The 16,598-nt window shown below is 32.9% G+C and overlaps 1 protein-coding gene across 1 annotated transcript in view; it reads right to left on the bottom strand.

Annotated features, from left to right (window-relative positions):
- Nucleotides 1–13,264: 13,264 nt before the first annotated feature.
- Nucleotides 13,265–16,598, bottom strand: part of LOC139522748 (uncharacterized) — a 59,422-nt gene continuing 56,088 nt past the window's right edge. The window contains exons 14-15 of the mRNA XM_071316253.1: nucleotides 15,444–15,561; nucleotides 13,265–13,466 (exon numbers count right to left, since the gene is read on the bottom strand). Coding sequence (XP_071172354.1) covers nucleotides 13,340–13,466; nucleotides 15,444–15,561 — 245 coding nt within the window. The 3' untranslated portion in view covers nucleotides 13,265–13,339. The remainder of the gene's footprint in view (nucleotides 13,467–15,443; nucleotides 15,562–16,598) is intronic.

Genomic DNA, 16,598 nt, shown 5'->3' with positions numbered 1-16,598 from the left:
GTTATTAAGCAAGCCACTGATTGTTATAATACCAGGGCCACACGTGATATAAATGTATTACCAATATTAGACAACTCCTTTTTAAGAAGATTATCACAATTTTCTCAATTACTTATCACAATAAAACATCATAGAACAATTATGGAACGCCACAGCTGTCTTGTGTGCAACTCTGATATTACTTTATGTTGTTTTATTATAAGTTAATGATAGTTTGTCTTTACTTAATACGGGTTTGACATTACGTAATGAAGTTTTAATATAACTCAATATGGAATAGTCATTACTGAATGATATTTCGATATTACACGATATGGTTTCGTATTGACTTGATATAGTTGTGTCATAACTCGATGTGGTTTCACCATTATTTAATATGGTTGTGTCATAAGTCAATGTGGTTTTAACATTACTTGATGTGTATGTGACTTAACATCATGTAGTTGTTTCACTGCATGATGTGTTTTTCTTATTTCGTGATGATGATTTGTCTATTCTTTATATGGTTTTAACATTACGTAATGATGTGTCAAAATTTGACGATTTTACACTACTTGATGTGTTTGTTTCATTATTTGATGTGGACTTGTCATTCTTTGATGTGGACTTGTCATTCTTTGATGTGGTCATGTCATTCATTGATGTGGTTATCCCATTACTTGATGAGATAAAACCACGTGACTAATTCGGAAAAAACCTGTTCTATTTTTAGATAGATTTCCATGTGGTATGTGCCTTGAATGCGTGTGGCCATCCATCTAATTAGTGTTCAAATTAAAGTTCCAATTTCCATTCTCAATTTTAGTTTTCATTTTATTTTATATCCGGTATCATTCTGTATAAAAGTTGATGTGCCCTTTCTCACTCACACTCTCCAATCACATAAAAAAATATGAGTTAATATAATATATAACACTTACAAATATTTACATCACATTACAACCTATAAGTATAATATAATCTATGAAACTTACAATTCTTTACATCTATAGTATCCTATGTTAGCTTGAAGACATCCACATTTATATTCACAACCATCAACCCATTTATCTCCCTGACGATACATATGGTGTTTGTAAAAACAGGCTCTTACTAAACAGAAGAAAATACCATGTAATTAATAACCTTTGTTAATTTAATGACACAACTAAACATATCTCCTTGACGATACAATCGGTATTTGTAAAAACAGCCACTAACTAAACAGATTAAAATACAATATAAATACCGGTATATAACTAATTAATCAGTGGTACTTTAACTTCGTACTTTATTTGGCCTTTCTAACTTTTTTGATTTCGAGCTTCACTGATGAGTCTTTTGTAGACGACACGCGCGTCTGGCGTATATACTAAATTTGGTCCTGGTATCTATGATGAGTTTATATATAACCTTCATTAGTTTCATGACATATGGCAAAGTTACTTTAATTCATCTATCATGTCTGATATCATTGACCAATAAAGTCATGCTGTTCACAAACAGCAAGTTGGTATTGTTTATGTTATTTATTTTCGTTACCAGGTTAATTTTGAGTGATGATTATAGCTAGTAGTGGTAAAATTATTCAAACTGTTTGTTGAGGAGGACTTTTTCAACAGAAAGTTTGTTGACTCAACTGCTGGTGGAGTTTTAACTCCCCGAGGGTATCACCAGCCAGTTACTTGCACTTCTGTGGTGACGTGAATTATTATTGAAATGGTCATATTTATAAATAAACTGTTTACAAAACTTTTCAATTTTTGAAATACTAATGCGTTTCTACCTCAGGGGTAGATTACTTTAGCTGTATTTGGTAAAACTTTTAGGAATTTTGACCCTCAATGCTCTTCCCCTTTGTACTTTATTTGGCCTTTTAAACGATTTTTTATTCGAGCGTCACTGATGAGTCTTTTGTAGACGAAACGCGGGTCTGGCATAAGAAAAAAATTTAATCCTGGTATAAATGCTGATTTATTTACAGCATAACTCATCATCTAAACCTGGCGGCTACCAACTACTATTATAGTTATCAAAGGATTATATATAATGTATATATAAAGATGATTTTGTTTTATTTGTACCGATGTGCAACATATATTCATTTACATCTTTCTTGCAACCCATTGGTAGCCGAGAGGTTTTGTCAATGTGTTGATGCCAATCATACATACATGCTGAATATAAAAGAAATTATAAAAAAAGGATAAGTATTTAAATTAATTTCATTAGTGAACAGAAATAGGTAAATTGGCAAATTCAAGTTTTATGAAATTACGCATACAAAGGTAACTATTGAATATTTATTTTCGTAAGTTCATGTCACCGCAAAATTGAGGAAAAATTGCTTCGGAAATAGACACCACGATCAATCAATAGACGTACGTCCCAACAATTGTATCATTGTAAAAATTTTACTGGCAGCAGTATAACATTGTATAACGAAGTCTAACAAAAATAATGGTACTTTTCGATTTTCACTAGGTGTGAATACCGTCGACCAATGTCTCTTCATTGATAGACGAGGCCAAAATAATAATTATAATACAAACATCTTATTGAAGTTTGAAGGCTGATGAAAACGAAAACGTAACCCCAGAAAAAAAGCTATGCAATAGTGTGGTACATATTTTTTGTTAAAACGATTTCAAAACTTTAATAAGAAACCCAAACAATTTCAACAAAGACATAATAACTACTCTTTATATTATCAATAAAGACAGTCATGTGCACCTTTCACTTAGAGGTTTGTCTATACGCACTAACTTGCCTGTAAAATCCTTAGTACAGTTTTACATATTGTTTTATATTATAAAAATAATTATGTGAAATGATAACATTCCAATGATTTTTTCTTGAAAAACAAAATGTATAGGTTAAGAAATACAGCTGCATGAATAAGTAAAAACATAAAAAAATGTGAAATTATCTTGTCGTCGTATGCACGTCTTTATCGTGTATTTATTTGATTTTTTTTGCCACATCAAAATAAAATGTATGGATATTTTTCATTACCAACATAAATATAAGTTTAAACATTTATTTATAGTGGATTAAGAAACAAGTTTCTGCAACTTATGTTAATCCCTTTCAACTTTGCGGGTGCGAATGCTGCCTTGTAGCGACATTAGCCTGCTCTTTTTTAAATCTACAAGAGTGTCTTTTACGTGCAAGAGTTATGGCTCTCTCTTAACACGAGTCAGCCATTTATCGTCCCCTTCCGATGGATTATCATGTTTCCCTAAGACCATACTCGCAATGGTGTCAAGGGAGAGCTGAAAATTCAGTCCCTGAAACTTTCTCCCCGGGGATCGGACCAGGAACCTTTGTGTTAGTAGTCTTATGCATATATGTTGCAACTGTGGTATAACGTTGTTCAACTCTCATAGATAGATTGAGAAAAAACAAATCAAAGTAACAAACCTGAAGTCGTAGCTGCAACAGCAAATAATTGAAAAATGATGACACACAATTTGCAATCCATCCTTCAAACATCAATTATGAAATGATATTCTTTCAAAAGACCTTACATATATAGTTGAAAGTTCATAGTTCAACTTCCTGTTCGACATTACTTATCATTCTGACAGAGAATTATGTAAATAGGCCATGTTGTGAGGATTGATACCAGCGTGATAAAGGTTTTCCGGATATGGAAACAAGTACACTCTCTACGATCATACTATACTGCTCATATAATCTCACTGTCTGTTTGCCATTTTCTACGTTTGAAAATGCCTGTACCAGGTCAGAAATATGACAGTTGTGCATTCGTTAATGTTTTTTTATCATTTGATTTTGCCATTTGAAAAGAGGACTTTCCGTTTTGAATTATCCAAGAAGTTCTAGTTTTTTTTTGATTTTTCTTTTTATTAAGATTTCTATAGATTTCTCTAATAGTAGCATAAAATAATCCTAGTGTCCACACACACTAGTCCAACTGTTAATTTAATCCAGATAAAAAACTGTCTAAATGAATAAGAACTGTTCTGAAGCCGACGTTTTAAAGTTTTCATTAGTCTGTTTCCATACAAGATCACAATTAAAGGCTTAAACAAACAAACCGTTTTAAATTTTAATTTTAGTGCATTTTTCAATTGACACAAATCAATGATAAACATATTTAATCAATGAATTCAAATATTACTGATGCAATTCCTGTGGTAAGAAAAGGGCAGATAAATATTTTCCCACTCTTACACTCGTAATTACCAGAATAAAAATCCATTTAAAATTTTCTAACCATAATCATGACATTAAGGTTAAAATGAAAACAAAAAATGAACAATAATTGACTTTAACAGATAGAGACAACACCATGAACACAGACATTGACATAACAATTCACAAAATACAATACTGAACACATAAACTACAGCAACACGATCCTCGTACCACGACAACGTAGGGTAAACGCAAATACTCGTGTCAAAACTACCCATAATCTTGTGACACCAGTTTTGTCACCTAGAGCAAGAAATTCAAGTTATTGGAGGGATAAACGTAAATACTCGAGAAGTGTCAAAACTATCCATAATCTTGTGACACCAGTTTATCAAGTTTTTGGTCGATGCACATTAGAATGTTCTCAATGATTTCACTGAAGTACCTGAATTTACCGCGGAACACGAGGAGCATTTACTGCATATTTTACTGAAGTGTTTTAGTTTACCGTGTAGTATGTGGAACATTACCTGCTTAACTTACTATCGAACCTTGGTTGACCGTTGAGCATGTAGAGCATTGACTGCTTTACCTACTGTAGAACTTGGGTTGATCGTTGAGCATGGGGAACATTAGCTGTTTAGTATACTGTAAAACCGTGGTTAATCATTGAGCATACGGATCATTAACTGATCAGGCTACTGAAGAACCTGAGTTCACAAATAAGCATTGGAACGTTAACTGATTTCCTCACTGAGCATTAGAACCTCATGAAGCAGTTGAGCTAATATAGTTTTTTTGCTATTTTCATATTTTTGTAAATGCTATTTTGTGAAGCTATTTCAATTGTACATTTTGTCGACTTTTCTAATTTCAAAAGATGTATTTTGCTTGTTTTTTTTTCTGTTCATGGATGACATGAATTGTAAAAATGCGCATCTGGTGCAGACAAATTGGCACCGTTAATGTATTACTACCACTGTGTCGATGCCTCTGCTGGTGGACTGTTAGTCCCCGAAGGTATCACCAGCCCAGTAGCCAGTGCTTAGGTATTGGCATGAAAATACGGATTTTTATCAAAATTTGCAAAATTCTAGAATTTTTTATAAATTAAGGAATGTATCTCCCTTATGCAAAGCTCTGATTCCTTTCATGGAGTTGGCTATACTTTTTGGACCTTTTGGATTATAGATCTTCATCTTTTATATAAGCTTTGGATTTGAAATGTTTTGGCCATGAGCATAACTGAAGAGACATGTAATGTGGAAATGCGCATCTGGTGCAGAAAAAGTTAAAGTTATAAGTGTCATATTCTTATTTAAAAGACATTTTTCTCATGTTTTGATTTGTCTTCTTTAGCACCAATTTGGTAAAAAATGTTCGTTCGTAAGTGCTGTTTTTGTAATTGTATATATTTCGTATTGCACACGACTTTATAAATATTACCATCTCTTCTATCTCTTGATATAAACAACGGACATTCGTCTATTTAACATTTTTCAGCTACAATAAAAATAAAAACTATAAAAAACAAATATACTTCTACCGCTTGATAAATCATGCTGCAATACCAGAACCCCAAATAATTGTATTATCATAATTAGTAAACATTCATTTATCTCGAGAAGATGACACAGAGTTAATGTGTACGCCATAGATTGTTCAAATACAAGGACCTCAAGTTATATAATTGTAATATCATAATAAGAAAATAATTGTTAATCTCAAGTAGATGACCAAGTGTAGATGTGCACGCCATAGAGTGTTCCTTAGATAAAACAGCAAAGTGTGGTATACAATATGTAGGACAAACAGGACGACAGGCTATTAAACGAACACAGGAACATCTATACCGCTGCCGAAAACCTAAGAAATTCAAAAGTATAATTTATCAACATTTAGATAAACACAACCAAAATATTAAATTTACTATATTTCAACCCCTCAAAACGGTCCAGAAACAACAAGGGCAATCGCATTAACAATTTGAAGATTCCCGTAAATTATCGAACTGTCTTGGATTAAACGACTTCAAGCAGCTTATCTCCTGGGTCTAAATAACAATAAACTTAATCAAGGGAACATGTCCACTACTTCTTCTAGAGATATGATGAATATTATTGATAAAAGACAACGAAATAATAGGTCTCATGGCAAACGTATAAATCGAAATCAACGAGTTAAACATCGTATAAATGATACGCTTGGTAATCTCCTATCTATATTTAAAAACAATGGTAGGCATCAATTATTATGTAAACTTGGTCAAATACCCATTAGTAAATAGTTATCAAAGGTACCAAGGTTATAATTTAATACGCTAGACGGGCGTGTCTTCGACATAAGACTCATCAGTGACGTTCAGATCGAAATAGCACGATATTTTTAAAGAGTGTGACATCATCTCTGTGTTCAGCCCATTGTATGAATATTCGCGTATAATTACAGCTTTTTGCCACCATAAGCTGTTCCCGAGTATCGACAAACCTGAAGATCATAAACGTCATTTTTTTGAAAATTAAATATATTAGAAGAGGTATTGATTTCATCAACTTATCTAGTCTATTTAATGACCCTACCGTTCAAAACCTTAACCTCCCTATTTTGATAACATTAACCACCTATAATTTCATACACATACAAAAAACCCAGCAGAAGTTTAATTTTTAATTATACATTGTACGTCGGTAACATCAGAGGTGAATGTAGATAATAATACTCCATTAACATGAAACTGTGAATCGTCAAAGTTTAAATATGTTCCCTATGACTATGTAATTACATGGGACCTCAATATCGTCCAGTACAAAGAGCTTACAAACTTTTTGAAAAAAGGACCAAAATATTGTCCCCCATCTAAAAGAGATTGGAAAGAGTGTCGTCAAGTCACCATAGATGCTCTTTCCTCGTTTGTAAAAGTGGTGTAAACGGGGAAAATCTGATTGTATCTTGTAAAATTTCTTGATTCTTATTTAAATAAATGTATGGATGTGGTAGATAAGAGAATATCGCATTTTGAAAATTATTAAAAAGTAAATAATAGAGTACATACTTCACCTATTTCCAGAATAGCGGTTTCTTTTTGTACCGGCAGACAAAGTAGCCATCAATGTGGAGGTGGTATTCCATAAATACTACACGGACGTTCTCAAGAATGAAATTTTAAATTCATTTACATTCAAGTCCAATCGCTCCACAGATAGTCAAATAGCAAACAAATATATCACAACCGCATCAAAGCTTAATGCTTCTTCTGAACATTTGAAGGTCCATTCTATGTATTGGCTACCTTAACTACACAAAAAAACATTTAAATATCATTTCATATCGGCATCTATTAAGTGTTCTACAACTAATCTTTCAGTTACAAGTTCATTAACCACTATTAAAGAGCTTATCATAAACTATTGTACTAAAATATATGAACATAGTGGTATGAACTAATTTTGGATATAAAGATAAATTACGTGCTTTTGATGGTCCTTTTGATTCTGTTGACTGTTTTGATTGTCTACTCTTTACACTGCACTTCCACACTATCTTATGAAACAAAAGTTTTCCGTTTTAACTAAATGGTCGTTTGGTAAAGCTGAATGCAAATAAATTTACTGTTACTCATTTAAAGCCTTCTCCTGTCAGGAGCCTGTAGTTCAGTAGTTCGTTTGTTTATGTGTTACATATTTGTTTTTGGTTCATTTTTGTTTACATAAATAAGGCCGTTAGTTTTCTCGTTTGAATTGTTTTACATTGTCTTATCGGGGCCTTTTATGGCTCACTATGCGACATGGGCTTTGCTCATTGCTGAATGCCGTACGGTGATCTATAGTTGATAATTTTATGAATTTGAATCATTTTAGTCTCTTGTGGACAGTTGTATCATTGACAATCATACCACATCTGTTTTTAATATTCTCTAATGAGAAAGGGAAATATGCTATATATACTTATTGGACTTGTGATGAGACGATTGAAGCTGTTAACTTTCTCCTTGATAATATTTATGTACGTTTCGGCAACAAAGTTTATCAACAGGTTGTAGGTATCCAAATGGGCATTGATTGTGCTCCTTTAATAGCAGACTTGCTTTTGTACTGTTACGAATCACAGTTTATGACTAAACTCAGTAAAGACCCGTCGAAGTTACATTTGATTGATAAATTCAACACTTACCATTATCTTGATTTTTCTATTTAGTCACCATCTTACAGTGTTTACATTTCACAGCTCGTTCGCTATGCCCGTGTCTATTGTGACGTTTTTGATTTTAGTAGTATATTTTTTAACAAAAAATCCTAGAAGATGGGAGAATACAGTTAGTGGTAAAACTATATACGGAGGATTCATTATTTATAGTTGAAAACCAAATTTCGTGGATTTCGTTTGGACGGGTGAACCACGAAATAAAAGTTTTTGTAGACTTCTGCAAAATCAGGACATTAAATATTTACTAAAGTTTTCCTTTATTCACGAAAATTGGTACCCACGAAAATAAATGAATCCACAATTATTACTTCTTAACATAAATCCACTGGATTTTTTTCCTGGTGAATTAGTGACTAATTCAAAGGGATACTGGGGAAACTGTCGAGTGATTTGTCATTACAACAAAGATATTTTTTGAACTATAACCCCTATTGTTAGCCATGGCGGCCATCTTGGTTGGTTGGCGGGGTCACCGGACACATTTTTTAAACTAGATACCCCAATGATGATTGTGACCAAGTTTGGTTTAATTTGGCCAAGTAGTTTCAGAGGAGAATATTTTTGTAAAAGTTAACGACGACGGACGACGGACGACGGACGACGGACGCAAAGTGATGGGAAAAGCTCACTTGGCCCTTCGGGCCAGGTGATTTAAGGAAATTTTGCTGTTTTTTGTTATTATCTTGAATATTATTATAGATAGAGATAAACTGAAAACAGCAATAATGTTCAGCAAAGTAAGATTTACAAATAAGTCAACGTGATTGAAATGGTCAGTTGACCCCTTTAGGAGTTATTGCCATTTATAGTCAATTTTTAACCATTTTTCGTAAATCTTAGTTATCTTTTACAAAAATCTTCCTCTGAAACTACTGGGCCAAATTAATCCAAACTTGGCCACAATCATCTTTGGGGTATGTAGTTTAAAAAATGTGTCCGGTGACCCGGTCATCAAATCAAGATGGCAGCACGGCTAAAAATAGAACATAGGGGTAAAATGCAGTTTTTGGCTTATAACTCAAAAACCAAAGCATTTAGAACAAGTCTAACTGGGTAAAATTGTTAATCAGGTCAAATTCTATCTGCCTTGAAATTATCAGATGAATCGGACAACCAGTTGTTGGGTTGCTGCCTCTGAATCGGTAATTTTAAGGAAATTTTGCTGTTTTTAGTTATTATCTTGAATATTATTATAGATAGAGATAAACTGTAAACAGCAATAATGTTCAGCAAAATAAGATTTACAAATAAGTCAACATGACCGAAATGGTCAATTGACCCCCTAAGGAGTTTTGTCCTTTATAATCAATTTTTAACAATTTTCCACTGAAACCACTGGGCCAAGTTCATTATAGATAGAGATAATTGTAAGCAGCAAGACTATTCAGTAAAGTAAGGCCGTGTTCACATTGACCTAAATTCGGTGTTGTGTTAGTGTAACTCACACGTAAACTAAACACAATTGCGTTCCCATTGATAAAACTCAATGTTTACATGTAGTTTAAATCATGTTTTACCTACACACAGTCGATAGTCAATGTAGGCCTTGTGTAGGTTAAGTGTACACAAAACTAGGCATTTAGGACATTAGTTTTATCGTGTAGGAGGAAACTATTTTTGAGTAAAATTGATATTTTTGATAATTATAAGTTGTCTAAATTTTACAGATTTTTTTTTGTTAAAAAAATTAACGTACTTTATTAACCCCTATAATCAAGACTCAAAGCAGCATCATTGATTGTCGAACCCATAAGGCAGCAACCAATTGATTTTCGGGGGGGGGCTATTATAGTTGAGAATAAAACATAAAGGCAAGGGGGTGGGGGTGGTGAGCTATGGATTTTGTTTGGGAAACAAAAAAGGTTTCCAGTTTTTGGCCCTGAAAAGAATATTGTTTGTTTCACCCTCAGCTGCCACTATATATAATGCTAAAATTGATTTCGACTTGTCACCAAAATTTGTCCTGAAAAAAATCAATAGCTCACGCCCCCCTCCCCCTCAACAAAAAATGAAGTAAATAGTTGCTGCCTAATTCATTTGAAAAGGTCTTCCCGAATCGACTTGACGTACACAGAAATATTCGCCACTGGTCTTTACTCAAAAAACGATTCAAGCATAAATGCATGACTAAAAAAAGTGTGAGGTAAATGTTATGTTTGTCTAGTATCTCAGATCCGTTAAATAACACGTAAAATAAAAAAACAAAAAACGTTACCCTATTTCTTTACCAAATACTCCTTGGAGAAGAAATACCATTTGAAACGAACAGAAAAGATAAAAATGTAGTGATCCCTAATATCTCAATCCTTTTTTTCGGCTGTAAGCACGCTGTTGCAGCTAACGTTTTCTAATGCGTTATCGAGACATCTCTAGTATATTCAAACTACTGCAAATTATAAAAATGGCTTTCATAAAGTAGCAACCACTTAACTTAAAAAGGGGGATGGCTATTTTATTTATCTGAGTCAAATTTTTTTCGCGCGTACGTTTGTATTTCCTTTTTTTCGATGCTGGTGATCAAATACTTGTTTTTCAATATTTAACACTATAATGTATGGGTCAACTCTTGATTCTGAATATTTTTTTTATCATCTGTATGACCATTTATTTTGTATCAAATTGGGGATCGGAATATTTCCATTCCCATCCCCCACTCCCCTTTTGAAGTCAAATAGTTGTTCCCTTACCGCTAGAAGAATTTTCCAAAAATTTTGAATTCAGTTCTACGAAATGAACATTTAAATGACATATAGTTTACAAGTGGGAACAAATCTTATGTACAGGTAGCTTAACAAGGTGTATAGATGTGAACAAATGTAATGTGAAACCAGTGTACACTACACTAAACTAATTGTAAACATGTTTACTCTACACGGAGTTTGGTGTGAACACGGCCTAAGATGTACAAACACATCACCATCACCAAAACACAATTTTGTCATGATTCCATCTGCTTCCTTTGTTTAATATTCACATAGACCAAGGTGAGCGACACAGGCTCTTTAGAGCCTCTAGTTAGCTCACCTGGCCCGAAAGGACAAGTGAGCTTTTCCAATCACTTTGCGTCCGGTGTCCGTCGTCAGTCGTCGTACGTCGTCGTTAACTTTTACAAAAATCTTCTCCTCTGAAACTACTGGGACAAATTAAACCAACTTGGCCACAATCATCATTGGGGTATTTAGTTTAAAAAATGTGTCCGGTGATCCCGCCAACCAACCAAGATGGCCACCATGGCTAACAATAGAACATAGGGGTAAAATGCAGTTTTTGGCTTATAACTCAAAAACAAAAGCATTTAGAGCAAATCTGACGGAGTAAAATTGTTTATCAGGTCAAGATCTATCTGCCCTGAAATGAATCCAGATGAATCGGACAACCCGTTGTTTGGTTGCTGCCCCTAAATTGGTAATTTTAAGGAAATTTTACAAATTTTGGCTATTATGTTAAATATTATTATAGATAGAGATAAACTGTAAATAGCAATAATGTTCAGCAAAATAAGATTTACAAATAAGTCAACATGACCGAAATGGTCAGTTGACTCCGTTAGGAGTTATTGCCCTTTATAGTCAATTTTTAACCATTTTTCGTAAATCTCAGTAATCTTTTACAAAAATCTTCTTCTCTGAAACTGCTGGGCCAAATTATTCCAAACTTGGCCACAATCATCATTAGGGTATCTAGTTTTAAAAATGTGTGGCGCGACACTGCCAACCAACCAAGATGGCCGCCTTGGCTAAACATAGATCATAGGGGTAAAATGTAGATTTTGGCTTATAACTCTAAAACCGAAGCATTTAGAGCAAATCTGACACGAGGTAAAATAATCAATTAGGTCAAGATCTATCTGCCCTGAAATTTTCAGACAAATTGGACAACCTGTTGTTGGGTTGCTGCCCCTGAATTAGTAGTTTTAAGGAAATTTTGCAGTTTTTGCTTATTATCTTAAATATTATTATGGATAGAGATAAACTGTTAACAGCAATAATGTTCAGCAAAGTAAGATCTACAAAAAAGTTAACATGACTAAAATGGTCAGTTGACCCATCAAGGAGTTATTGCCCTTTATAGTCAATTTTTAACAATTTTTCTAAAATGTTAGTATTCTTTTAAAAAATCTTTTTCTCTGAAACTACTGGGCCAAATGTAACCAACTTGGCCACAATCATCATTTGGGTATCTAGTTTTTAAAATGTGTGGCGTGACCCTGCCAACCAACCGAGATGGCCGCCATGGCTAAAAATAGTACATAAGGGCGAAATGTAGATTTTGGATATATATGTAATTTTAAGGACATTTTGCAGTTTGGTTATTATCTTGAATATTGTAATAGATAGAGATAAACTGAAACAGCAATAATGTTCAGCAAAGTAAGATCTACAAATAAGTCAACATGACCAAAATTGTCAGTTTATCCCTTAAGGAGTTATTGCCCTTTGTAGTCATTTTTTAACAGTTTTCAAAAAATTTTGGAAATTTTTGTAAATTTGTAGAATATATTTTCCACTGTAATTACTGGGCCAAGTTCATTATAGATAGAGATAATTGTAGCAAGAAGAATATCCAGTAAAGTAAGATCTACAAACATATCATGATCACCAAAACACAATTTTGTCATGAATTTATCTGTGTCCATTGTTTAATATGCACAAAGACCAAGGTGAGAGACACAGGCTCTTGAGAGCCTCTAGTTTTGTTACGCTAGACTGTTACATTGCTTAGTGAGATAGTTTATTTCAGTTATAATTCTTTGGATAGGTGCACCGTCTTCATGATGACATAATACAGATGTTGACCTACATGTATTTGTTCGCGGTGTAGATACAAATCCATGATTTCTATAACCACATCATCTATTTATAATTTGTGTTCTGTCTGTGTGAATCAGTATCTTTTCATAATGTTTATTTTGTCTGTATAATGCATTGACTTCGACGCTTTATTTCTAAGAAAAAAATTGTTACTAAAGCTTTTTTTTATCTTTCGTCTGTCTCTATTCAGCCTTATATCCTTCCGGATATTGTATAGGGATCCATGGAGGACAACTGGGTGTTTTACAACACTTTCCTGGAGCAGGTTCATTGAGTGAACACGATGCAGGCAGCTTCCATTTATAACATCTGCAAAATAAACAACCAGTTCTCATTACTTATCACAATATCATTTAATTTTTAATGTAACGTGTCATCTGATTAGCTGACGTCTTTTTGTTTATCAGCTCATAGACATATTTTGTCATGTGACCGTGACGTCATCAACGTTTTTTCATGATTCACTCCGGTTTAAAATGAAATTAAGAGTTAAATTATTAGAAATTATTGTAATAGTTTTTCGGCCTTTTCGAAATAACATAAGAAATATGGTGCACATTTTAGAATAATCTGCTACGCTGGTTTTTCAGTCGCACCACATTTTTGGTGTCATTTCGTCATAGATAGAAGCAAATATTAAAGTTATGCCTGAAATAAACATTACCACAGAACAACAAATAGTTGCTGTCTATAAATCATAAGGTGTTCCATACTTAGGCAATTATACCACATTTTTTTTATATCATAACTGCAGACTTGTAGTTTTACGGCATATCAAATGTAAATACTAAAATTGATAGGGAAAAAACATGGAAAAATTCAATTTAAATAAATTAATCATTGATATAATAATATCTGTTCGCGTTTGTATAGTGAACTGAATAATAAGAAATCGCATTTCATTTCAAATTGGACAAAAAGAAACACCACAAGAAATAACGTTCAACTATCTCACAGTCAAATCAGAAATCTCAAAATGTTTGTGACATAAAGTTTCTATACAAGTAGTTATGACTAGTTAATCAAGTGTACAATAAGCGGAACTGTTCCACACAAACTCTAATATATAAAAATATCAAAATGCAAAATATGTTTTTGTTTTATAATAACCTACTGATGACAAAGGTTAATTTCAATTCTATCCTAAAATTTCAAATTTGTTTATTTAATTTCTAAATGGATCGATTTATTTCAAAAAACCTTTCTTCTTTGTAAAATCAAATCTCTTCAAAATTCTTGGCTTCAGAATTAGTACATTTTGGATAAATTGTCAAAACACGATATTTTTTGTTATTTTTCGGATCTAAAGAATTGCAGTAACTTTTGAGCGCAATCTAGGATCCAAGATCTTCTGTAACTAAAAGTTGTCAATGGCTTGCGGCTACAGTTAATTATGCAAAACACTAACGTAACAACACATATAAAGGATTCAACATTTCGTCATTTTCAATGTGCTGTCCCAAAATGAAGTTATTTTGTAAAAAAAATAATGTCACTACTGTTTCTACTTAAAATGTTTATTTTGACCTGATTTAATACGTGATAAAAATAAAAGGGTCAATATGAAACCCTCATGAATCCTACTCTACTACAGAAGAAATACGTCATCCAAATTTAGATAGGATACATAAAAGCTATGATGTCTCTACTCTTCACCAAGTAAAGAATATGACAGTTGTTGTCGATTCGTTTGATGTGTTTTGACGTAACGCACGTCTGGCGTATTAAATTGTTAACCTGGTACCTGTTTTTTGCTGTTATTTGTTTGTTTCTCTGTCCTGTATTTTCTCCCATTTGTTTGCATTGTAGTCCTATCGTGTAGTGTTGTCATTTTGATGTTATAATTAACATAGCCATTAAAGCGGGAGGTTTGGCATGCCACAAAACCAGGTTCACACCCACCATTTTTTTCTTTTCAAAATGCCATGTACCAAGTCAGGAAAATGGCCATTATTATATAATAGTTCGTTTCTGTGTGTGTTACATTTTAATGATGTGTTTCTTTTGAGTCGTAGTTCTCTTTTATTTGATGCGTTTTCGTCAGTTTTAGTTAATAACCCGGATATGTTTTACTCTATCGATTTATGAATTTCGTACAGTTGTATACTACTGTTGCCTTTATTTATCCTTTGATATTGCCGTGATTAGGGACTTTCCGTTTTGAATTTTACTCGGAGTTCAGTATTTTGTGATTTTAATTTAACTGCATAAAAGGTTGATATGCTACTCATTCTTCACACTCTTCATTCACATTAAAAACTTATGAAAATAATGTATATGACTTACAATTCTTTACATCTATAGAATCCTAGATTTGCTTGAAGACATTCACATTTGTATTTACAATCATCAATCCATGTGTCATCCCAACTATGACATTGGCCCTTGTAAAAACAGGAATCACCTAAATAGAAGAAGAGACCATGTTTATACTGGTATATATCTGAAGCATTGGTCATTTTTCATTTCATGACATTACTACATCAAGTTAGTTACATATTCCTTATTCTTTGTATCTTATTCGTTACTTTTGGTTACTTATTACTCATTCGTTTCTTTAGCACTTAGTTTTAGGTTGCCCCCTTTAAATACATTTTTTTTCTGAGGTAAGATATTGCTTAGAGGAGGTGAAATTATCCTGTCAGCACGAATGTATTCGCTATAGCGCTTGATTGATTCTCTGTGACGGATTCGCTTTTAGTTCATTGTTACTTTTAAATGTTTTTTTTTGTTTCCTTTGTAATCTCTCCTGTTATTCATTGGTTCGTCATGGTGACATTACACTGGAAGCGAAAATGTACTCATTATAGCGGTCGACTGATACCCTGCTACTTTTTCGCTACTTCTTCGTGCCTTATCCCCTTTTATACGTTGCATCTTTTAAATGCTTTTCTTTCTTTTCTTTTCTTGCCTCTGAAATAAGTGCGTATGTACCAGTTTAAAATTTCAACTGCAACCCTGTGACTTATTCGTGCCTTTTTCTAATATTATACGTTTCTTTTACGGAAAACCTTTTTGAAATGAAATTGTTACTTTGAAAAAAAAGAAAAGATGAATGTCATAAAATCTTCTTTGAAAAAATGATTTTTGCTTAAAAAACTATGTCTTCATAATTATTTTTAAGAAATATTCTGATTCAATTTTAATTTAAATGGATTTTTTTTTATTTCATAATGTTAAACGAGATTTCATGGTGTTCATTGCATATGCTTTTCTTATTTATTCTTTTAATTCAATATTTAAAGCAAAATCCAGGAATTTAATAAACTTAAGTTTAACTTGTGTAAAAAAAATGTTATTGTATACATTTCAACAGAGACATATAATACTATTGCTCTGATTTCAACAAAGTTGTATACCCGACAATATTTATCGACGGAGTTATCGGTCCTGAATAGGACTGATATAGTTGGGCATGTTACAAATGTAAGTAAATCGTAA

This window comes from Mytilus edulis, chromosome 5 (assembly GCF_963676685.1).
Source record: "Mytilus edulis chromosome 5, xbMytEdul2.2, whole genome shotgun sequence".
Taxonomy (NCBI): domain Eukaryota; kingdom Metazoa; phylum Mollusca; class Bivalvia; order Mytilida; family Mytilidae; genus Mytilus; species Mytilus edulis.
This window is presented reverse-complemented; position numbering and strand designations above follow the sequence as displayed.